At 53.1% G+C, this 21,611-nt stretch overlaps 1 protein-coding gene across 1 annotated transcript in view; it reads right to left on the reverse strand.

Annotated features, from left to right (window-relative positions):
- Positions 1-17,415, reverse strand: part of DNAJC11 (DnaJ heat shock protein family (Hsp40) member C11) — a 49,427-nt gene extending 32,012 nt beyond the window's left edge. Inside the window, exon 1 of the mRNA XM_028511549.2 lies at positions 17,288-17,415. Within this exon, the coding sequence (XP_028367350.1) occupies positions 17,288-17,359 (72 nt within the window). The 5' untranslated portion in view covers positions 17,360-17,415. The remainder of the gene's footprint in view (positions 1-17,287) is intronic.
- Between the last annotated feature and the right edge of the window lie 4,196 nt (positions 17,416-21,611).

The following is a 21,611-nucleotide window of genomic DNA, read 5'->3' on the forward strand; positions in this document are numbered from 1 at the left end:
AAAATGATACCTCAAGTTACACACTTCTAACATTCTACAATAAAATTAAGAGATGTATCATGATTTAAGCATGAAGAGTTTCGTCTCAATCCTCTGGTTCTATTTTCAATAAAAAGTAAATATAAATTCAACCTACGCAGACCATAAATTCCTAATGAAAAGGTCCTCGGCGAGCTGACTGTCGAGTTTAGCGGTTAGCGGTCTGTTAAAATTGCTGGACTGTTGGTATACCGTGTAAAAACGAAATTTCCGCAATACGGCACACAAAAGATAAAAAGGTGTACAGAATGGAAAGGAAAGTAGAATTGTATTTGCAGATGTCATCTATGCAGAAAGTCATCAAGAATCCACAAAAAAGCTTCCACTAAGTAATTTCAGCAAGGCAAGCGCCTACACAGAGCCGGAAGTGTACCAGGGCGGCACGGCCCGCAGCACCATCACACGCTCGCGCCCCTCAGAGCTAAGCTTGACAAGCGCGTGCAGAGCCTGCGCACTGCGGACCGCACTGCGGACGGAAGTTAAACAGGACTGGGGAGGATGGGGAGAGAAACCGTCTTCATGCACCAGAAGGTTCAGTGTTTATAAGACGCCAAACTTTCCCAAAGCGATGGACAGGGTCAGTACAATCCAGCCGGAACCCCAGCATCGACGACAGGAGGAGGGCAGAGCAGAGACTGAGTGTTACTCCGGTTAAGCTGGTGTAAACGCAAATCAGAGTGTTGTAACTTCAGGATGTAAATGCAACCACAAAGAAAATGGTTAAAAAAATATGCGTGAAAGGAAATGAGGAGGGAATGAAAGCGTTTCGGTACAAGAAATCAGCCGCGCACAAACGGCAGTAATGAGGGGAAGGAGGGACGAAAAGCTACAAAGCACACTGAAGACAAAGAGCAAAGTGGCAGACACAGGACCATCTTATTCATGACTTTAAATGCTTTAAATTACTTTCAGTGGATTAGATTCTTCAATCAAAAGGCAGACCTCACAGAACGAATACGAAGAAAACAGAGCAGCTATTCGCCGGCTACAGGGACCTGCCGTAGACCTGAAAACACGAACAGGCTGAGCGTGAAAGGCTGAACGAAGACACTGCCTGCAGCTCGTACCCGGACAAGAGCAGCGGAGCCCGCACTGCTATCAGACAACACAGGCTTCACACCAAAAAACGTGGCCGGACACAAAGGGCACGATATAGCACAGAAGGGTCAACACAGCAAGAAGACAGAACGTATCCAATGGCAGACAGAAGGAAGCAAAAACTGACAGAGGCGAAGGGCGGGATAGGTAGTCGGAGACTTCGGTGTCCCACTCAGTGACGGTGACAACAGCCGGACACTTGGACCACAACTCAACTGGGTCTAACAAACATTACGTACGTAAAACGCTCTTCCCCACAAGAGGAGGACACAGTCATCTTACATGCATGTGAACATTCTCCGGGAGAGGCCGTCTGCTAAGCCACAAATTCAGTCTCAGCAGGTTTAAAAATGCAGACCCACGAGGCACCTTCTCCGAGTACCGTGGGATGCGGTCAGAAACCAGCAACAGAAAGAAGACCAGAAAGTGCACGAATCTGTGGAAATGAAACTCATTTTAAACAACCAATGGATCAGAGAAATCTCAAGGAAAACGAGAGAATACTTAGAGACAAATGGAAACAAGCAGAACAAACCACAACTCAGGGGGCGCAGAGGCCGCAGTCCTAAGGGGGAAGCTGACGGCCACCAGTGTTCACATGGAAACCAGGAAGGCTCCCCAAGCAACAGCCTAACCTTGCAAGTTCAGAAACTAGAGCCCTGGCTGGCGTAGCTCAGTGGATTGAGTGCGGGCTGCGAACCAAAGTGTCGTAGGTTCGATTCCCAGTCAGGGCACATGCCTGGGTTGCAGGCCACGGCCCCCAGCAACCGCACATTGGTGTTTCTCTATCTCCCTCCCTTCTCTCTCTAAAAATAAATAAATAAAATCTAAAAAAAAAGAAACTAGAAAAAACCAACCCTCAAAGATAGTAGAAGGAAATAATAAAGATGACAGCAGAGATAAAGGAAATCAAGAGGAAAACAATAGGAAAAAAATGGAGAAACTAATGAAACCAAAAGTTGGTTCTTTAGAAAGGTTCTTCAAAACCTGACAAAACCGCCGTGGACTGACCAAAGACAAGACTCAAGTTGCTAAGCTCAGAAACGAAAGTTGGGGATGTTGCTGATGACGCCATGGGAACACAGAAATGCTATAAATAGAACTACTGAACTTGGAACCCAAACAGCACTCAGCCCGGACCCTCAGACGCAAGCGCCGTACTTGAAACTATACGCTTAGACACCTAGCCCTCGGTTTCTGTTTGCGGATTGGACCCACTGCAAATAAAAAAAAAACAAAACTATGTAAATATAGTACAAAGCTGAGTGAAATAATGCACCACATTTCATTTTCCTGAACAACTTTTTATTATTCCTGGAGGTAACCACTGCTTCATTTTTATTCTTGTGCCTTGGTTTTCTACGTATCACTGGTACTCCCCAAATGCTCACGGTAAATCCCTTCTACTGAAGACCGCTGGTACTCCTCTCAGTACCGAAATACCACACAGCTCATCGATCCCACGTCTTCCCCCACGCGGCACCCCTCCCAGGGGTCTCCACGCAGCACGGCTGTCAGACCCACTCATTGGACTTCGTCCCGGGGTTTCCCATCACCCCTTCCAAGGTGTCTCTCCTGGGTGGTCCCCCCTTTTCTTCTCCAGATGCCTTTCTCTCTCTCGGCTGTCCTCCTTACTTTGGTGGAGCTCCAGCTCCAGTAGTTTCCTTTGCAAAGGCTGGCTGGGATCAAACATTGAGACTTTGCCTATCTCGAAATGTCCGCGGTCTGCCCGCACACTTCACGGCCGGCTGGCACAGGACCCTGGCTTGGAGGTGCTCTTCCCCCCGGATTTCCGCTGCCCTGCTCCGCCGCCTCCCAGTTGACACGGCGCCGCCGGTGGGGCCCGTGCGTCAGGCCGCTCCCAACCCTCTGGGAGCCGTTTGGAGACAGGGCTCTCTTGAGTCCGTGGATTCCCTCGATGTGGGTCTCTTCCCACCCACTGTGCTAGTCGCTTGACCGGCCCTTTTCATACAGAGTCTCCTATCTTTTTTTTCTTACTTTTTAAAAATTAAGTATACTTTATTGATTATTTTACTACAGTTTTCCCAGTTTTCCCCCTTTATCCCCCCTCCGCCCTGTGCCCCCCAACCCTCCAGCATCCCTCCTTAGTTCATGTTCATGGGTTGTCCATATAATCCATTCCTGTGATTCTGTTCCTGTTCTACTTATTTGTTTAGTTGTTGGTTTTTTAGGTTCAGTTGTTGACAGTTGTGAGCTTGTTGTCATTTTACTGTTCATAGTTTTGATCATCTTCTTTTTCTTAGGTAAGTCCCTTTAACATTTCATAGAATAAGGGCTTGGTGATAATGATATTCCTTCAGCTTGACCTTATCTGGGAAGCACTTTACCTACCCTTCCATTCTAAATGATAGCTTTGCTAGATAGCGCCATCTTGGATGTGGGTCCTTGTCTTTCATGACTTGGAATACATCTTTCTAGTCCCTTCTTGCCTGTAAGGTTCCTTTTGAGAAATTAGCTGATAGTCTTATAGGAACTCCTTTGTAGGTAACTGTCTCCTCTTCTCTTGCTGCTTTTAAGATTCTTTCCTTATCTTTAATCTTGGGTAACTTAATTATGATGTGTCTTGGTGAGTTCCTGCTTGGGCCCAATTTCTTTGGGACTCTCTGGGCTTCCTAGAAGTGTATTTCCTTCGCCAGACTGGGGAAGTTTTCCTTCTTCTTAGTTCAAATAAGTTTTGAATTTCTTGCTCTTCCTCTTCTCCTTCTGGAGCCCCAATGATTTGGATGCTGGAGTGTTTAAAGTTGTCCCAGAGCTTTCTGAGCCTCTCCTCATTTTTCTGAATTCTTGTTTTTTCATTCTGTCCTGGTTGGGTGTTTATTTCTTCCTTTTGTTTGAAATCCTTGGTCTGAGTCCCCGTTTCCTTCCCTTCACTTCCCTGTTGGTTCCCTGTATATTTTCCTTTCTTTCACTTTGTACAGGCTTCATTTCTTCCTTCATTTTGTGATGGAGCTCCAGCATTTCTGTGAGCATCCTGAATACCAGTGCTTTGAGCTCTACATCAGATAGGCTGGCTATCTCCCGGTCGCTTAGTTCTCTTTCTGGAGTTTTGATCTTTCGTTTGGGCCATATTTCTTTGTCTTGGCACACCTATTATGTTGTAAGAGGCGGAGCCGTAGGTATTCCCAGGGCGGGGCAACCCTCCTTGCTGGGCTGTGGCACTGTCTGTGGGGGAGGGGCCAGAGAGGGAACCACGTGGCTCACCTTCAGCTCCAGCCCCACTTTCCAACTCCCGAGTGAGACCAGGAGTCTCTTCCACCGCAGCGACCCCACCCTTAGCCCACAGTGGGCTCTGAGTCTCAGCTTCCTGTCCGTCCAGCCCTGTCCCCCTGCCCCGCTGCCTTACCCTGGAGTTCTCTCCGTCCGCCCCACGGTCTGGTTGGTCTGCCTGACTGTTTCTTTAACTCTGTGGTTGTCGGAGTTCCATGCAGTTTGTTTTCCTGGCACTCCTGGTTGTTTACTGATTTTAGATTGGTTGTCATCCTCCTTTTGGTCGTGTAAGGGAGCCAAGGGTTTGTACCTACACCTCTGTCCTGGCCGGAACCCTCCTATGTCTTAGCTCTGAGTAATCTTCTCGTACTAATTGTTTGAGTAATGTCTCCCCCCTTCATTTTACTTAGTTTAATATGTAAGAATTGGTCTTCTAATGTAAAATGTTTACTTCTTTGGAAATTTCCTCATCTTTATCTTCCAGCTTCTCTATAGAATTTCTTGCTATATTTTAACTTCCAAGTGCTCCTTTTAAATACAACCCGTCCAAAGGGTCGCCATGCTCTCACTTCTTACACGTGCCCTCTCTGAGGTCACCCGAGTTCTCTGACCTCCCACCCTGTCCTTGCCCTGCCATTCCCCACGCTGCGAGTGTGACCCCAGGACCAGCCCTGGAGCCTTCCTCCCGCAACACCTCCCTGACCAAGTCACCCGGGACGGTCGGATCTGACGCCGCCCTCCGGGAGCTCTGTGCAACCAGCCCCCGTGGTCAGAGAACCGGGGGAAGCCTGGGAGGGGCCCCGGGAGCTTCACGGGGCAGCCTTTCCCCCCGAGATAGGTTTCTCCTCCAGGGAAGCGCCCAGACCACCCCTGGACGTCCTGTTTTGGCTGGGGTACCCCTCCCGCCCTCTGCTGTGCCTACATCTGGGCCCTAAAGACTCTTGCTCACTTCTCCAGGGAAGAACCCTCCCGTCTCCTGCATAGGCAGCTCACACATCTCATCTCACCAGCACGAAGAACCAGCATGGTGACCCTCACGAAAAAGGACAACCCGCCCGGGCTGGCGCGGCGCTGCGGGCTGGAGTGTCGTCCAGCGACGGAAGGGTTGTGGGTTTGGTCCCTGGTCGGGGAGCTATGAGAGGCAACGCCACTGATGCCTCTCTCACATCCACGGTTCTCCCCCTCCCTTTCTCTCTCTAGAGCAATGGAGAAATGTCCTCAGGTGAGGATTAAAAAAGAATTATAGAAAAAGGAAAAACCTGTCAACCTGGTAGTCAAAAAAAAGAACAGGGTACCCATTTTTAAATTGCATTTGTTTGTTTACTGGTGAGGGTGCGCCTTTCCCAAACATTTCTTCTTCGGAATAACCTGTTTCCTCTGCGCCGCTTCCCTGCCGGGGCGTTCATTCGTCTTTCCTTCTGATTTCCAAGGGTTTTTTACATATATTAGACACATGAATCTTTTATCAAATAAATATATTACAGATTCCTCTGAGTCTTTTGTGTTTGATTTTTTCCTAGGTTTTAGTTTTTTTTTCCTGTAACAAACTCAAAAGTTTCTCATTTTTACAAAATCAAAGCTATCAATTGTGTCTTTTCTGATTTGTGTGCCACGCTTAGAAGTGTCTCCTGACTCCAATCTCATCATATTCGCTTCCCTTAAATAATTAAGCAACCGAAGAAGTTGTTCCATTGTCTCTCACGTGGATTCGAGTGCGGGGACCCTCTCTGGAGTCGACGGGACGCCGGGCCCCGGGAGGAGGCTCCACTGCCCCGACTCCCCAGCCCTACCCGGCAGCGCCGGCCGCAGCCGCGGGGAGCACGCGGCTGCCCCAGGCCTGGGCCGGCGGGCAGGCCAGGTCACGGCTGCCCAAGTGTGTGCGGGTCCCCTGGGGAGTCCTTGAGGAGTCCCTGCGGAGTCCCTGAGACCCTTTTATGGGGTCCACAGTCAAAACTACGTTGGTGGTAAGACTAAGCTGGTTTTCCCCTTTCCTCGTTTTCTTACGAGGCCACACGATGTGTGACAACATCACTGTCTTGATGGTTAGCAGAATGCGCACCTATTCATTCTTATGTTTTCTAGACATTTCTAAGGTGACAATTTCAGGGTATAAATATGCGAGTCTGTAGAGATGAACTCAATGGGCTCTCAGTTATTCTGCTGTGGGCTCACTAGCTCTCCCTCATTCTGCCTGCTGTGACACCTGTGTACGGTGGACATCCGCACACAGTCACTAGTTTTCCATGTATAGCTATTTTCGAACCCTTAAGTCATCCTTGCGCTTACTATGCTGACATACAAGAAGTATACTTTGTGTCTTCTTCACAACATTTTATCAGCTATCCGGTTTCCTTTCTAATGAAACATCGTGAGCTGGAACCCACGTGAAGTAAAGATCCCAGGGGCCCACGAGAACTTCGGGCTGTCACGGGGTCCCAAGAGCAGAAAGTCCGGGGGCTGCTGGGTTGCAGGATCCGGGGGTGGCGAGCCATCCAACCATCCCAAAGGTCTATCTCTCCCTCTAGTTACATGCCCACCTCGGGTCAGCGAGTCGCCTGCTGGGCCGTGTCCTCGGGTCCCTGGCTGCCAGAGAAGCCGCCCTCGCAACCGCCAACGTCACCGGGGCTGAGGGAAGGGCAGAGACCCCTGGGCGCACAATGGCGTGTACACACCCCAGCGTGAGAGCGACACACATTCCGCTCCCAGCCCTGGCTGGGGTTAGTCGCAGGGCCGCATGCCGCCACTAGGGGGACCGGACGTGCAGCCCACCGTGTGCTGGGCAGGCGCGGAGCCCACGGCCACCGCCAAGGCACTGGGCCGTTCAGCTCCTGGAAGACTGGACAGAGCACGCGAGCAGCAGCCTCCTACGGACACCGCAGGGCGGGGACAGCCCCCCGGACCTCTGCGCCTGACGCCTGTGACTCCAAAAGCACCGACTTCCAGGCTGTCTCTGCACTGCGGCGTTTCAGCAGCTCAGTCTCCACGAACTACATTCAACTGGACCTGGGGACGTTTGCCCGGTTACCACAATTGAAGATTCACTCCCATCCCTATGTTCCACGAAAACCTGATTGAAATAGATGGTGTCAGCTAATAAAAACCTGTAATTTTTAAAAAAGATTTTATTTATTTACTTTTAGAGAGGGAAGGAAGGAAGAAAGAGAGAGGGAGAAACACCAATGTGCGGTTGCTGGGGGTCATGGCCTGCAACCCAGGCATGTGCCCTGGCTGGGAATCGAGCCTGCGACACTTTGGTTCGCAGCCCACGCCCAATCCACTGAGCTACGCCAGCCAGGGCCAAACCTGTAATTTTTAATGATACTCAGTACTCACAGAATTTAAGGAAAAACAAAACAAAGCTAAACAAAACAGATTCCAGAGCTAACCCCCACCCAGAGAGCATGGTGCTTTGTGCTGAGTGAGAGCTCTTCGAGAAGAGAGAGGGCGCTCGAGAGCATCTGGCATCCCTGGGCCAGATGGAGACACTGCTCCCACGGGAGACGAGGCCACCTGTCGTCCGGCACCGAGACGAACTTCCTCCTTCACTCTGTGAAGGTCCCCGCCACACAGTCTGAAGCTTTGCTGAACAAAACCGCCCTGCCGTCCTCCGCCGTCACTTTCCCTGACCAACGCAACCGGCACCCTCTCACGCAGAACCCCTTGGGGGGGTGGGGGGGGCCTGCAAATAAGCATCCTCACAGACCCCAGCGGCGGAGGGGGACTCGCCCCCCACGCCGTGCCCGGCGCAGACGGACCAGCTCGCTCTGCCTGACCCGTCCGTGCAGGGAGCTTCTCTACAAGGACAGAACTGCAGGTGGGGCTAACCCGGGTCCACGGCAAAAATTCAGCTCCACTCAACAGACGAAAGCAAAAACCGGACAAGAATAAACCGATGCACCAGAAACTTCCTCGCTCCTACGAGGGTCATTCCTGCTGCTAGAACTACAGGGGGAGGGCGGTCGCTGTCGCCGGGCAGGAGGAGGGCGGGCCCGCAGGGGAGGCCGCACCTCCCCCCCCAACCCTAGCAGGGCTGCAGTCTCGCAGGGAAGCCCCACGCGCCTCGGCTTACCTGGGCTCTGCCCGAAAAGCGTGCATCTGAATTTGCTGTCTTACTCTTGCACCTGACTTTGAACAAATTTTAAAAGGGAAAATTCAGATTTTTCCAAACCGATAATCGATGAACTCCTTTCAGGGACTCCAAGGAGTTCCTCCAGAATGCTCTGTTGCCAGAGCTGCAGTGTGATCCTCGAGGATACAACGGGTTCTGCAGCCACAATGTAAGGCGCACCCAGGCGAGGCGAGGCCAGGGTGGGGAAGGTCTGCGGAGCGTCAGCCTGGCCTCGGTGTGCAGGAAGGAGTTAGTCCCGGCCCTCAAGGAGATGGCAAACTAGGGCTGTGTGTGTGTGTGTGTGTGTGTGTGTGTGAGTGCTTCCCCTAAGAACTCACACACAAGTTCAAGTGAACAGCTCAAGGGAAACACCACTGGTGTGGGCGTTAGTTCAGGGCAGTGGGAATGATGCAAAGAAAACTCGGCGGAGACGGTGGGTCCAAACGGGAACGCAGAACGTGGACTGTGATTTGCTGAGGTGTCCAAGACAGGCTGGGTGGGGCCTTTCCCGGGGAACACATGCCCGAGAGAAGGCAGTTTAAGGAGGCGGGAAGGAGGCAAGAGACCACTCCACCTGCTCGCTCATTCAGCAAACAAACATCAGCACGTACCACGCTGTGCTCGGGGTGTGACAGCGAACGAGACGGCCACTGTCTGACCCCTGGAGCTTACGTGGAAGAAGGGGGAACACCGTCCTGGAGCCGGCAGGAAGTACACAAAACATCCCATGCTCAGAGCTTTAAAAAGGGAGCCGAGAGTCTGACCCCCACCCAACAGACAACAGGGAGGCACAAAGGGGACTGTCCGGGCAGGGGAATCCCGTGGGCAGGCTGGTTAGTTAACAGTAACCGTGCGGCCTGGCTAAAACCGACAGAAGTCAAACCAGAGGGGCCAGAAGGAAACTGCCGGGGACATGCAGGGCTGCGGGGACGCGGGCGGGGCGGCAGCCTGGAAGTCAAACAGGCGAGGGGAGGGGAGGGGCGGGCTGGAGCGAGCGGGTTCCTGACCGACCGAGTGACCTGCGTGGGACGACCGCAAGGGGCCCACGGGGCGTGGAGAAGAGAGAGCGATGGGCACCTCGGCTTCCGGCTCGGACCCTCGGGTTTAGGAGGGGGGGAGGCAGTCGGGCTTCGGAGCGGTGAATCGGGGCGCTGCGGCACGGTGCCCGGGGTGGGGGTGGGGGGCAGACAGGGGTGCTGGGCGAGAAAGCACGGCAGGGGGAGCCGAGCTGGTGGGCCCGGACCTGGGCAACGTCCGAGGGGGACAGAGGACGAGCACGTGGCCGGGTGGGGAAGGGGGAACAGGAGGGCGGCACGGGAGCCGGACCCCTGACCCAAAAGCTGCCGAGAAATGCGTAACACGGCAGCCCGGCTCACACGGAAGGTCGGTCCACACAACAGGCGGCTCTGGGAGAGTGACAGGCAACCTACAGAGGGGGACCAGGTGTTTACCAAGTGCCCCCCGGCAGAGGGCTCCAACAGGTGGACAAGAGCCTTCTTCACCAACCTTTAGGCTCACGGTGGCAAAAACATACTGGCGTTCCCTCTCCGCGGTAATGGCCCATCACGCCTGCGTTCCTGCTCAGTCCTCCCAGGAGCCCCATGACAATAAAATCACTGCCTGGATTTTACGGACAAAGAAACGGGCCCAGGGAGGTGAAGCAACCGGCCCCAGACAAGGCCGCCAGAAAGTCGAGCTCACACCTGACTTCGAGGGCCTTGCTGCTTAGGCCGATGACCAGTTTCTGGGCTGCACGGCCACCTCTGGCCCCCCCAAGGTCACCAGTGAAAGCTCGCAGGCGCCTGCCGTGCAGGTACCAGGCTGACCGGGCTGGGGGTTCCAGTTGTCCCTCCCCAGCACTTCCGAGCAGTGCCACGCCACCGCCGGGCAGGCACCCTGTGTCTCACGGTGTTTGGGAGGCAGCTGGCCTCCCGTGGCTGCTTCCAGACTCTTCACTGCGGAGAGGCGGGCTCAGGAGAGAAGCAATCACAGCGTGGACGAGTCGGAAAAGCAGAACCGGAGGCTGATCAAACAATTCCCAGTTTCCACAACAGGAATACTCTTTGACCGGAAGTCAGGAAAGAAATCACAGAATCTACAGAATGCATTAACCCCCATGAGGCAATATAAGTTCCAGAAAGTATTAGGTAACCAGCACCAACAGAACTCTAAACACCAGAAAGAAAGGCTGGGCCCATGTGACCTTCAAGGTTTCTAGGGCAGAAGGCGACTCCTGCCCACCCCCCCCAACCCCAGGCACACTCTGCTAACCGGGGGTGTGGGTGTGGGTGGGCCCGTGCGGCTATGGGTGGGCCGGAGCTGCGGCCACTCCGACTCCTGGTCGGAGGTCATTCCAAGGGCTCAGGAGACATCTCCCCACCACTGCACAGTTTTGTTTCGCTTCTCTTCCTGGTCACGTCCACACTTCTCTGCTGCCCTTGAGACACAACAGTTTAAAAAAACAGGCCAATATCTTAGAGAAATGAGCTCAGGTTCCTTTCTGGGTCAGAATTAATGGTTCGGATCCTATCTTCACATCCAGAGCTTGGCTTATTTTTCCCTGAAAGCCTGACCTTATCCTTTCTCTCATCCGTGTCCATCTGTTACGCCCTGCCCACTCGCGCACACTTCTTGCGGCTGAGGCCGGCTGGCATCCTACTGCTGAGGAATGTTCTGGCTCCTGCCAGCCAGCCGAGGAGGGAACACCGTGCACTACTCATCGCGTGCAGGCCCAGATCCAAGCGGGCCCCAGCCGGCAGGTTCTCGCCCCGGGGGAGGTTCCGCTCTGGGCTCTGAGCCTCTTCGGAGGGGCAGGGCCTGGCTGCTGCGTGCACGGTGACGGCGGTAACAGGGCCACACGACTCCCAGTGGCCTTTTCCTTTTCTGTGACCCTTTTCAACACTTCTGCTATTCGATGCACTCATCTGTTAATTGTCTTAAATCCTTCCTTGAACAAGGCAGGACATAAATAAAATATACAAATAAAAATAAGAATTTAAGCCCTGGCCAGTGTGGCTCAGTTGGTCAGGCGTCATCCTGCAAACCGAAAGGTCTAGGGTTCAATTCCTGGTCAGGACACGTGCCTGGGTTGCGGGTTTGGTCCCCAGTCCCGGCTCATTTTGACAGCTACAAAAAGGCAACTGATCGATGTTTCCCTCTCTTTCTCCCTTTTCCTCTCTCTCTGCAAAGCAATGAAAAAATGTCCTCAGGTAGGGATTAAAAGAAAAAAAAAAGAACACTTAATAAAAAATAAACAAAAATTCCAGAGACAGCAAAACGTGCTGCTGGTGTGCCCATATTTTCTCCTCTGTTGTCTTGTTACTGGACTCACGGCAAACAGAAAAGCTTTCAATTGGATTCTCGGTGAGGAAGCAAAAAGAGAAGAAAGGTATTTGGGTAGACAGCACGCAACCAGAGCATTAAACTTTCAGGAAGCAATCGACGGAAATGCCCAGAGCAGAAAGGTGGTAACTAGCTTACAGTTCATTAAAGAAAACACGTTTTAAAATTTAACCGCGTGGTGCCTGCTGACCGCACCGAGCCATCAGTGTATAACTGGCCGCGCGTCCCGACAGCTCCCTCCCCACCCTGCGTCCAGACCGCCGGACGCCTCCCGGCCAGCAGCGCCCAGTCCCGTTGTCACTGGCCGGCGGGGCCTCGGCCTCTGGGCAGGTCCTCCCCTCCCTGCCGGCCCCGGCAGAGCCCACGGCTCCTAACTGTTCCTCTGGGTCCCGCTCCGCCTTCGTCCAGACCCTTTAGGGACGATGCCTGTTCCCCACTCCCACATTCAGTGAGCCCCCACTTCTGGGAACCCCTCCCCTCTGCCCTCCAAGTCAAAGTCATGACCATGCAGGAAGCAGAGTACAGAGAGATAACTGTCTTTTGAAAAGAAGAAGAAAAAAACCCTCAGGGTTTTGAACAGAAAGAGCACAGAAGGCTTTGGGACGTCATAACCTAGCGCTAACCCTGAGCTCCGGCACGACATTTTTTATCAGCACACGAGACAGGCAGCAGGCCTGGCCAGGAGGAAGCATGCCACCACTTTCTATGGGCACGCACATCTTTTCAAATTCAGCAAAACCTCACGCTTATCAAAATTCAAGAAATAACAATAAATATTATCTGAATATCTGCTTCCACCAGGCATTTTGCTACCTCCCCACTTCACTGCCATACTCCAGGGTACAGCACCCCGCCACAGAAAGTGCTTAACACATCACTCCACGTCAGCCGGCACTTTGAAGTCAAAGAGAAGGCAAAGTGGTCCAGCTGCGCAGCCCGGAGGCACGGACTCCCAGGCCGGCGAAACGGTCCACTCGCAGGCCCGCCCTGGCGCTCCAGTGCAGCTTCCTCGGGCTCTCAACGGCTCTGCGGACTGTGGCCCATCACTCAACGGAGACTTTGCAAGGACGTGCTCAAGGTCACCCAAGTGGCAGCGTGGGCTGAAGCTCCTGCTCCTAGTGACCACCAAGCCCCTTGGCCTCTTCAGCTGACAGAATGTGATCACCTGGGTAAGTCAGGTCTTTGAACCACCAAGGCTCAACACTGCTCGCCCCGTGCAGTCTAACCTCAGTCGTGGTTGGAATGTGAAACTCGGAACAGAACGCTGTAGATGGGAAACTCGAAGGCCCTCTCACACCCGTGTCTGCAGGGCTCCTTAAGCCCCACCATGAGGTTAGATAAGCAACGAGGGAACACACACCACCTCCCTGCGGTAGGCGGAGGGCCCGAGCGTGCCCAGGGCTTAGCTGCCCCTCTGAATCCCCTTTCTGCAGGCGACCACCCCTGCTGGCTGAGGCGGGGGGTTGGGTCACTTTGTGAAATGGCCCTTTCCTCCCACCGGCAGCCCCAGCTCGAAGGTTCAGCCCCCCTCTTTGGTGCGGGCTGAAGCTAGGGAAACCCAGACGGCCACAAACTGTGGCAAGAACGACGCACCCTAGACCAGGGGAGGGATGCACGTGCAGGGACTCTGGGAAAACTGAGTCCCTGCTCAGTGATGGTTCTACTTCTACTGCTCGGTGATGATTCTAGTTTCACGGCTGTGAATTTAGGAAGGGTGAAGATCACAGAACCCGGACCTTCATACAAGTACCACAAGAAGGAAACCTTTTTACTTAAGTGTACTTTTTAACTTAACTGTGTTTTTTTGTTTGTTTAAAACTTCAAAAGGAGCCCTGGCTGGCGCAGCTCAGTGGATTGAGCACGGGCTGCGAATGAGAACCAAAGTGTCACAGGTTCGATTCCCAGTCAGGGCACATGCTTGGGTTGCAGGCCATGGCCCCCAGCAACCCCACATTGATGTTTCTCTTGCTCTCTTTCTCCCTCCCTTCCCTCTCTAAAAATAAATAAGATCTTTTTTTTAAAGTTAAGTAATCTTAAAAAAAAACAAAACAAACTTCAAAAGAAGATTGGCAACTTCAAGATTAAACACGTGGGATCGGAGATCTTGAAACCAGGCATCAGCCCTGCTGAACAACAGGTGCAAACTGAAACTCTTTCAAAGGTAATTCAACATTGATAAAGTAGGAACTGTCAATTATTTAGGAATAAATTAGGTTTAAAGAGTACTAATTAAAATGTCTAAAAAACATAAAGATCAAGAAAATTTTTACTGTTGTTCAGGAATCCTTTTCCCAAATGAATTTCGGGAAACCTGTCTCAGAAATCTCAGCTCGGGTAGACTTTAGGCGCCTGTGGTGCATCTGACCACGCGAAGCCAGGGATGCCGGACAGGTTTCGATGCGCCTAGGTGACAGCAAATAACTCCTCCCCTCCATGTGGGGCAGCCAGTGGCTCTACTCTGTAAACAAGAAACCCAGAACACTAGCGAACGGGAACCATTAAAGATCAGGGAAGTCTTCTTTACAGCAGAGCCGGGCGGTCCCGTCTAGCTGCCTGCCCGCTTCACTATCTGGCACACGATTCAGGGGGATATTTTAAAATTTAAAACCTGGGAAGTTTTTTTTAACTCCTCACCCAAGGACATACCCACTGATTTTAGAGAGAGGAAGGAGGGAGAGAAACACTGGTTGCCTACCAAATCTGCAACCCAGGCATGTACTGCGACCGGGAGTTGAACCTGTGACCGGGAGTTGAACCTGCGACCCTTTGGCTCATGGGAGGAGGCTCCAAACAACCGAGCCACACTGGCCAGTGCTGGGAAGGGAGATTCCTAAGCTGATTTTTGATGTTTCTAATTATTCCAATTGTAACTCTGTATTCTGATTCTAATTTTTAAATACAATTCGCTAGGTTTATATCAGGTTGCTTCCATTTGAGATTTCTAGGGAAAAGTCCCTGAACTTCCCGAACACGGAGTTTGAAAGATACTCTTTTGAAGGTAGTCTGACATATTGGTGGGAAGAAGGTCTGACCTCCTCCAGTTACGCTGAAATGGCATCAAGCTGTAGAACTGACAGCAAATGTACTATAACAGGTGCTACTACCCCCTTTCGACCACACATGTGAGATTACTTCTACTTTTTCTCTCATTCTCCAACTAAATAGTGTTTTAACTTCTGGTTACTTTCTGATTTCTCTCTCTCTCTCTCTCTCTCTCCCACACACACACACACACACACACACACATCCCAGTAAAAAGATCAAGCCCAGAGACCACCTTTAGAGCTTCTCTTATGGAACCAGGAGATGAAACCTGCAAAGCACACCTTTTACGACAAAGTCGACACTTTACTTTGCAAGAGGACACGTTTATGGGGGTTTTACTTACAACCATACATATGGGGAGTGCCTTCACTCACTGGGAACAGTAAAAAAATTCTTTAAAGAAATAATTCTTTGGCTCTCACCCTTCAATCAGTCCAGTAACAATGACAAGTCCTCAGATGCCAGCAGCTTCAAGAGACACTTTTGACACATGTTTACCTAGGACTCTGGCTAAGCCTATCATCATAGATCTTTTTGATAATTTGCAGCTAAGATCCAGTAAGTCTGGGGAACAGGCCGGCGCCTGCTCCATCACTGATGACCTGGACTAACTATAAAGAAGTTATAGGAAAGGCTGGCTTCAGAAAAGCTGGTTTCCTTTACTGCTCCGCCCCACTCCTCAGAACCGAAGAAAGCTTACAGAATAACTAGCCAAGTACAGGGTCCAGCACAAATAATGCCCCCTTTTTATTATAAATTTTTTATTACAAAAATCATAAGCATGGAATTCTGTAATGTAACAATATCACACTCAAGCACACCATATACTATTTTTGGTGACATGTTCAAATTAAAACTATACATTATTACACCCATATTATTATTACCCTTCCAACCACACTCAAGCAGACCTTACTTCTGCCAGACCCCATAACATAACTTCACTGAAAGGGAAAGAAACTGAAGGCCAAAGTGATTTAACCCAAAACCTTACTACTGATTAGTTATGAAAACCTCCAGGTGCCCTATGGCAGCCTTAACATGAATCCCAATTCTCAAAAATAATTCCTTAGTCATTTCCACAGTAAACGGTTGCTAACGCAGGTGAGAGGTTTGTACATGAGGTGCTGAAGAACACGGTACCAGGAGCAGCAGCCCCGCCGTCCCAGGACAGGTAAACCAGGGTGACAGCAGAGAGGTCAAGGGCTGGGGCTCTCCAATCAGCCTGCCCAGGCTGAATGCAGGCTCTTGCACTTCCTAGTGGTTGCCTCCGTTTTCTCAGCCATAGATCAAGAACTATCACAACACCTACCTTAAAGGCTGACCTGACAGCTGAATGAGATAAATGTAACTGTGAATACGAAGTGTTCACTCAGCACAGGGGTCCTGCACCAAGAGAGCACTCAAAGAAACTACTGAAAACGAAACCCCCAAACATTAGCTATTAAGTATCACGCAGATCAGCAACAACTGACAACGCAGACTTGACCAGCTTGGCCTAGGACAGCCAAACCTGGAGAGTTCTGGTCACTGGAAAACCTGGGCTGGAATTAGGGGTTCCCTGGCAGGCCTGGGAAGATCGAACCCAGCAGCTTCGAGATGAATATTCCACTTTCTGACCTGACCTTGGAAGCCTTCCTGTCCTTCACAGTGATCTCGACTGGGCAAGTCAACAAGGAAACCAACCCGGCCCCTACTAAGTGCCAGACACAGTGTGAGACTCTCTCTTACTGTGTTTTGTTCGAAGACAGAGCCGGGTATACGCGCTAGTGTGGACACAGCCACGCACGCTGGGGCCGTGCCTGGGGTGCCCCTTGGCTTCCGGCTTTAGAGCTCCGTCCTTATCCGCAGCCTCAGAATTGGCGCTTAAGTCCGGGAAGCTCTTCCTTCCACTTCCTTCCGCCCGGGGGAGAGAAGGGCACAAGACAAACGCCTTTGAGCCTGGAGTCACTTCAGGGGCCGGACAGACCCCTGGAGAGGTCGCCGGATGGCTTTGACCTTGATACCCGATACTCAGTTTCCCGTCCTGCCAGTCGGGGACGTAGACACATCCCCTCAGCCAGGGCAGGTGTGTGACCCGAGCGTGGCACCAGGTCCTGGGGGCCTGGGAACGCCACCGCCGTCTCCACCACGGGAACCCTGTGCCCTCCTGTGGGTGCGAGGACTCCGGCCTCGCCTGGACCCAGCGCATGCGGCGCAGTGGCCGCCAAGAGCAGGGGCACAGACCACCCGGGACACCCCCAGCACGAGGGTCTGGGCGCTCGGGGCCGCCCGCTGGGCCGCGGCGGTGCACGTCTGGCGGGGTCACGCGGCCTCCCCACCTTCCCTGGTCACCCGCGGCGGGGACCGGGCAGTCGCCGCCAGTCCGGCCCTCCCCAACGACGGCGCCCGGCCTCGGCCCCGACGGCATTGCGCCGCAGGCCTCACCTCCCTGCGCACGTTCAGCAACGAGTAATAGTCTTCATTGTCCAGCTCCTCTTCGCTCAAGGCCGTCGCCATCTTCGCAACCTTTCACCCCGCCAAACCGGCAAGGCGGTGCTCAAGAGGGACCGCGACCGGCGCGCGCATGGCGTGGGCCGGCCCGGCGGCGCCACAGCGGCCCCTGGTGGCCGGGAGTCTCGCCGCCGCCGCCGCCGCCGCCGCCCGAGCCCCGTACCGGTGCGCCTGCGCCCTGCTCCCCCGCGCGGCCGAGGGTAGCATGGGGGCCGGGCCCCCACCGCGTGCTGCCCGCGCGCTCCGGCCCGGCGGGCAGCGCTAGGGACGTGTCTGGGCAGGAAGGGAGGCTTGGTGGTCGCGACCCCCTGGGTGCCGCAGAGAAAGGCCCCCGCAACAACTCCCTGTCTACCCTACGGCCCCCGGTGTGGGGCGTACCCCGTTTCCAGCTAGCGCCACCCGGGCCGACGTGCGAGCCCACCGCGGCCAGAGGCTCCTCGAGGCTCCGCTTGCACAGGACACCTCCGGAATGGGGTCTGTCCTGCTGCCATCGATCTTCGCCGTTTATCTTGACCGCCCAGAACCTTGATGGGAGGGTGGGCCTCCTCGTTTCCTTTTTTTATTATTGCTCTATATTTAGGAGCACCAGGCCGTTTTCCTGCTGCTTAAATGAGGAGGCAATACCCGTTTGGTTCCTAATCTAATTGTCTCTGGCAGGCACGTTTACCTGCAACCCCCGTCCCAGAGCCGTTCTCTTGTCAGTTTCTACCTTATAATTTAGCGCTGGAGCCTAATTGATTTCAACCTGGTGCCTGCTGTTTGGTGCATTATTAAAGATGTCTCGGTTACAATCACCTAAATAATTGAAATGTCTTCGAAATGATGCAGTTATCAACAGAGGGTGGACCATGGGGCTCCCCTGCTCCCGCCACCTGTTTGGTCCGTGCTGACCTGGACCAATGCTCCATTATTTCTCCAGAACGTTTGCTGTTCCTTAACCAGCCCCGAGTTCAGAACCATCCCTGTTGCCCTTCCTAAACAGGCCTCCTGGGAAGCCTCCAACACCTGCCCGTGGATTTGAGAGGTTGATTTCTTTCTCTTCTAATTTTTGGCCAGATGTGTGCCATCTGGGCCTCTGTGTCCTCCCTTCCCGGTCGCCCGGTCTCTTCGGCTCTTCTGGCCCGAGGCACGTAGGTGGGCTGAGACGGGCTATTCAGGAGCGTTGAGTCAGCGTGGAGCAGACTGTCAGTCCGGGCTGTAAATTAAGAGCTATTTCTTTAGCTGTGTGAGGCTTCCCCACAATGGCTTTCTCAAATATTCATGTTCCATCAGCTATCCCAGCAATTTTGTTTAACGGTCTTCTCTCTCTCTCTCTCTCTCTCTCTCTCCTTTGAAGAGCAGTGATTAGGGCTCGGCTGCATGATGGCATTTGCTGGTCTTTAAGAATTTCTTACAGAGAGGCTGGGGGGAAAAAACGACAATGTTGAGACATTCCTTTTTTCCTCAGGTTTGTAGACAGTAATTGGGCCATAATGCTCAGTTGGGTGGAGGAGTTCTTTACCATCCTTCTTCTGCTTTGGAAAACACTGCCTCTAGGAATTCCATAAACAGAACAGAACATATGTTTCCGAACGCCCCGGTCCGGGTTTCTCTGGTGGAGAAGGGCCTGGCTGTCACCACCACTCTGATGGAGTAAACAGTGACTCAGGGGTGCTGGGCATCTGTCCTCCCTTGGGCCCACGACATTTCGGTCTGTGGGTACTGGGAGAGTGGCTGTGACAAATGGAAAATAAACTTAGATACACCACACCACACGCCTGAGAAGACAGTTACTTCAGAGGTTGGCTCTTTGGGTTTCTTTCCTCCCAAATCTTAACCTAGGGTGGGAAAGATGAAAATCAGGAGTGGCATGAACCGACTAGTAAACACTCGCATCCCACAGACCACCCATACACACCAGGGCATCTGACAACACTCCCCACGGTACCTCACCACCTCGCCTTCTTGTTTTCTTCCTATCGGATGTAGCCAGAAAACAATCGGAAACTCAGCTGTAATGCAAAGCCTCACATACTTATGCAATGTAGTTCTGTAACTACATATACACAGGTATGTGTCTTATATAGGTATATATAGCTCATCAATTCTCTTATCTTAGTAGTAACTGTGAGGGCATTTACCTCCACCGTCGTCCACGTTCAGAGTGACCCCAGCCACTGGCCCTCCCAGGACAGCCACTCCGGAAGTTTGCTCTGTTTCAGGGCTGGGACCCTTCCTCCAAAATGTGGAACCTGGGTTGCCAGATGCCCGGTTACATTTGAATTTCAAATAAACGATGAATGATCATTAGTGTAAGGGCGCTGATATGGCACAGGGCATATACGTATACTACAATTCATTGTTTATCTGACATTCAGATTTCACTGGGCATCCTGTGCTTTTATTGGCTGCATCTGGCGGCTCCACCTGGAGCCCCCTCCGCCCTTCCCCCCTCTCTGTGAGGACCGCTCCTGAGAGAGAGGGGAGCCCGCTGCGGCCGGCCGCAGTCCCCGCGCTGGCCCTGTATAACCCAGGAGGAGAGCTCACCTGAGTTCTCCTTCGTGTGCTCTCGGTCTCGGAGCCCAGACGAGGGTCTCGTGCTCGCTGGTCGTTCACAGCCTGGTCTCCCTGCCCCTCAGGAGCTCTGACAACCCCGTGAAGAGGAGTTAGGGGAAAAAAACCTCACAGCTGAAGCAAAGAGAATGTGCAGGCGCTCAAGAATTAGATTGTCTTGATGTCCTTTCCTCTCTCAGCCTTTCAGTGACCTGTTGCTGACGTCGTTAGCCAAGACCAAGACTGCGGAAGGCTCCAGTCGCCCAGAAGGGCCACAGCTGCTCCTGCTGAGCTAGCTACCCACAGAGGCCAGAGAGCTCCCCCCAGAGGCAGCCTTGGGGGGCCCAGGAGACGGGGCAGCCAGCGCAGGGATAGACTAGTGGCCTCTGGCCTCCCCCGTTTTACACCCCCCCACTCCTGTGAATCACACATCCTCCACGTCTCCCATTCAGAACTCGTGCCTTTGGGTCTCAGCGTTGGATCTGTAATGCCGTCCCCTCCTGGTGCCAGGGGTACTGGTTCTGCCTGCTGTGTTTGACTTCAGGTCCCCGGTTTTCACGTGTTAATCCATCCTAATCCGTCAGCTCCCAGCTGGGGTCCCACTCCCGCCTGTTTTCTCAGCCACTCCGCGATAGCGTAATCCTTTGACCTTTGGCTCTGTCCCTTCCCGGTTTGGCGTGTGTCCCTTATCTGCCTTTCCGCACCCTTCCCAGGCCGGTGGGGGAAGGCTTGGAACATTCAAAGTTGATGTTATCGGACTTCAACTGGTGCCCAGTGTTACCTGGCAGTCCTCTTATAGTTGCCTCTTACAAACACCCTGCAAGACAACCCCCCCCCCCTTCAGGTTGGAGAACAATGCCCGGGAATGGGCACTGACATTTCAGCAATTCACAGGGGGGCGATGGATTCTTCCGCTCTCGCGGAACTCGCAATTCCGCCGGGGAGGGAGGGCACACACGATAAGCCAGTTCGTTAATGAACAAGAGGCTTTCAGATGCTGCCCGCTGTCAGTAAAGCACAACCCAGGGGTGTGAGGGCAGAACGTCTCGGGTGCGGGGAGCTCCCCTTGAGTCGGTGGGTTACGGAAGACCTGGCTGAGGAGGTCATTTTGAACTGTACGAATGACCGAAAAGACACAGCTTTGCAAGACCCGGAGTGGGGAGCTTCTGGTGCAAAGCCTTGGTGACAGGGACAAGTTTGGGGTCCTCCAAGAACGGGCAGGAGGCCAGTGAGCGTGAGGGTGACGTGGTGGGGAGAGCCGCAGGAAGAGGTGTTGGAACCCTCAGGGGGTGGCCTCCTGCGGGGCCTGAAAGGCAGGGGTGATCAGGCACGGGGAGCCACTGAGGGATTCTCAGCAGGAAGGGATGTGGTTTGGTCGTCTTTTTCCCCAAAGCGTCACTCCAAGGAGGCTGGGTTAGAGGGAGCAAGAATGAAAGCTTCCTCTCAGCCCTGCACCGTGGGAGGGTTCTGCCGGGGGCCAGGGAAGAGGGGATGGTGCCCGGGACTTGGGCTGAGCCATGGGGATGGGAAGACGTGGAATGCAGGTTGGGATGGAGTCAGCAGAAACTGCCGACAGACCGGGTCTGGGCCACGGGGGCAGGAGGACCGGCAGTTACTCCGGCGTTGGGGCTCGGACCGCTAGGTGGTAAGGCCACTTGTGCAGCCGAGCAAGGCGAGGAAGAGGCAGGCTTGGGAGGCGGGTGACCCCGAATTCTGCTCTGGGGAA

Source organism: Phyllostomus discolor, chromosome 5, assembly GCF_004126475.2.
Source record: "Phyllostomus discolor isolate MPI-MPIP mPhyDis1 chromosome 5, mPhyDis1.pri.v3, whole genome shotgun sequence".
Classification (NCBI taxonomy): Eukaryota; Metazoa; Chordata; class Mammalia; order Chiroptera; family Phyllostomidae; genus Phyllostomus; species Phyllostomus discolor.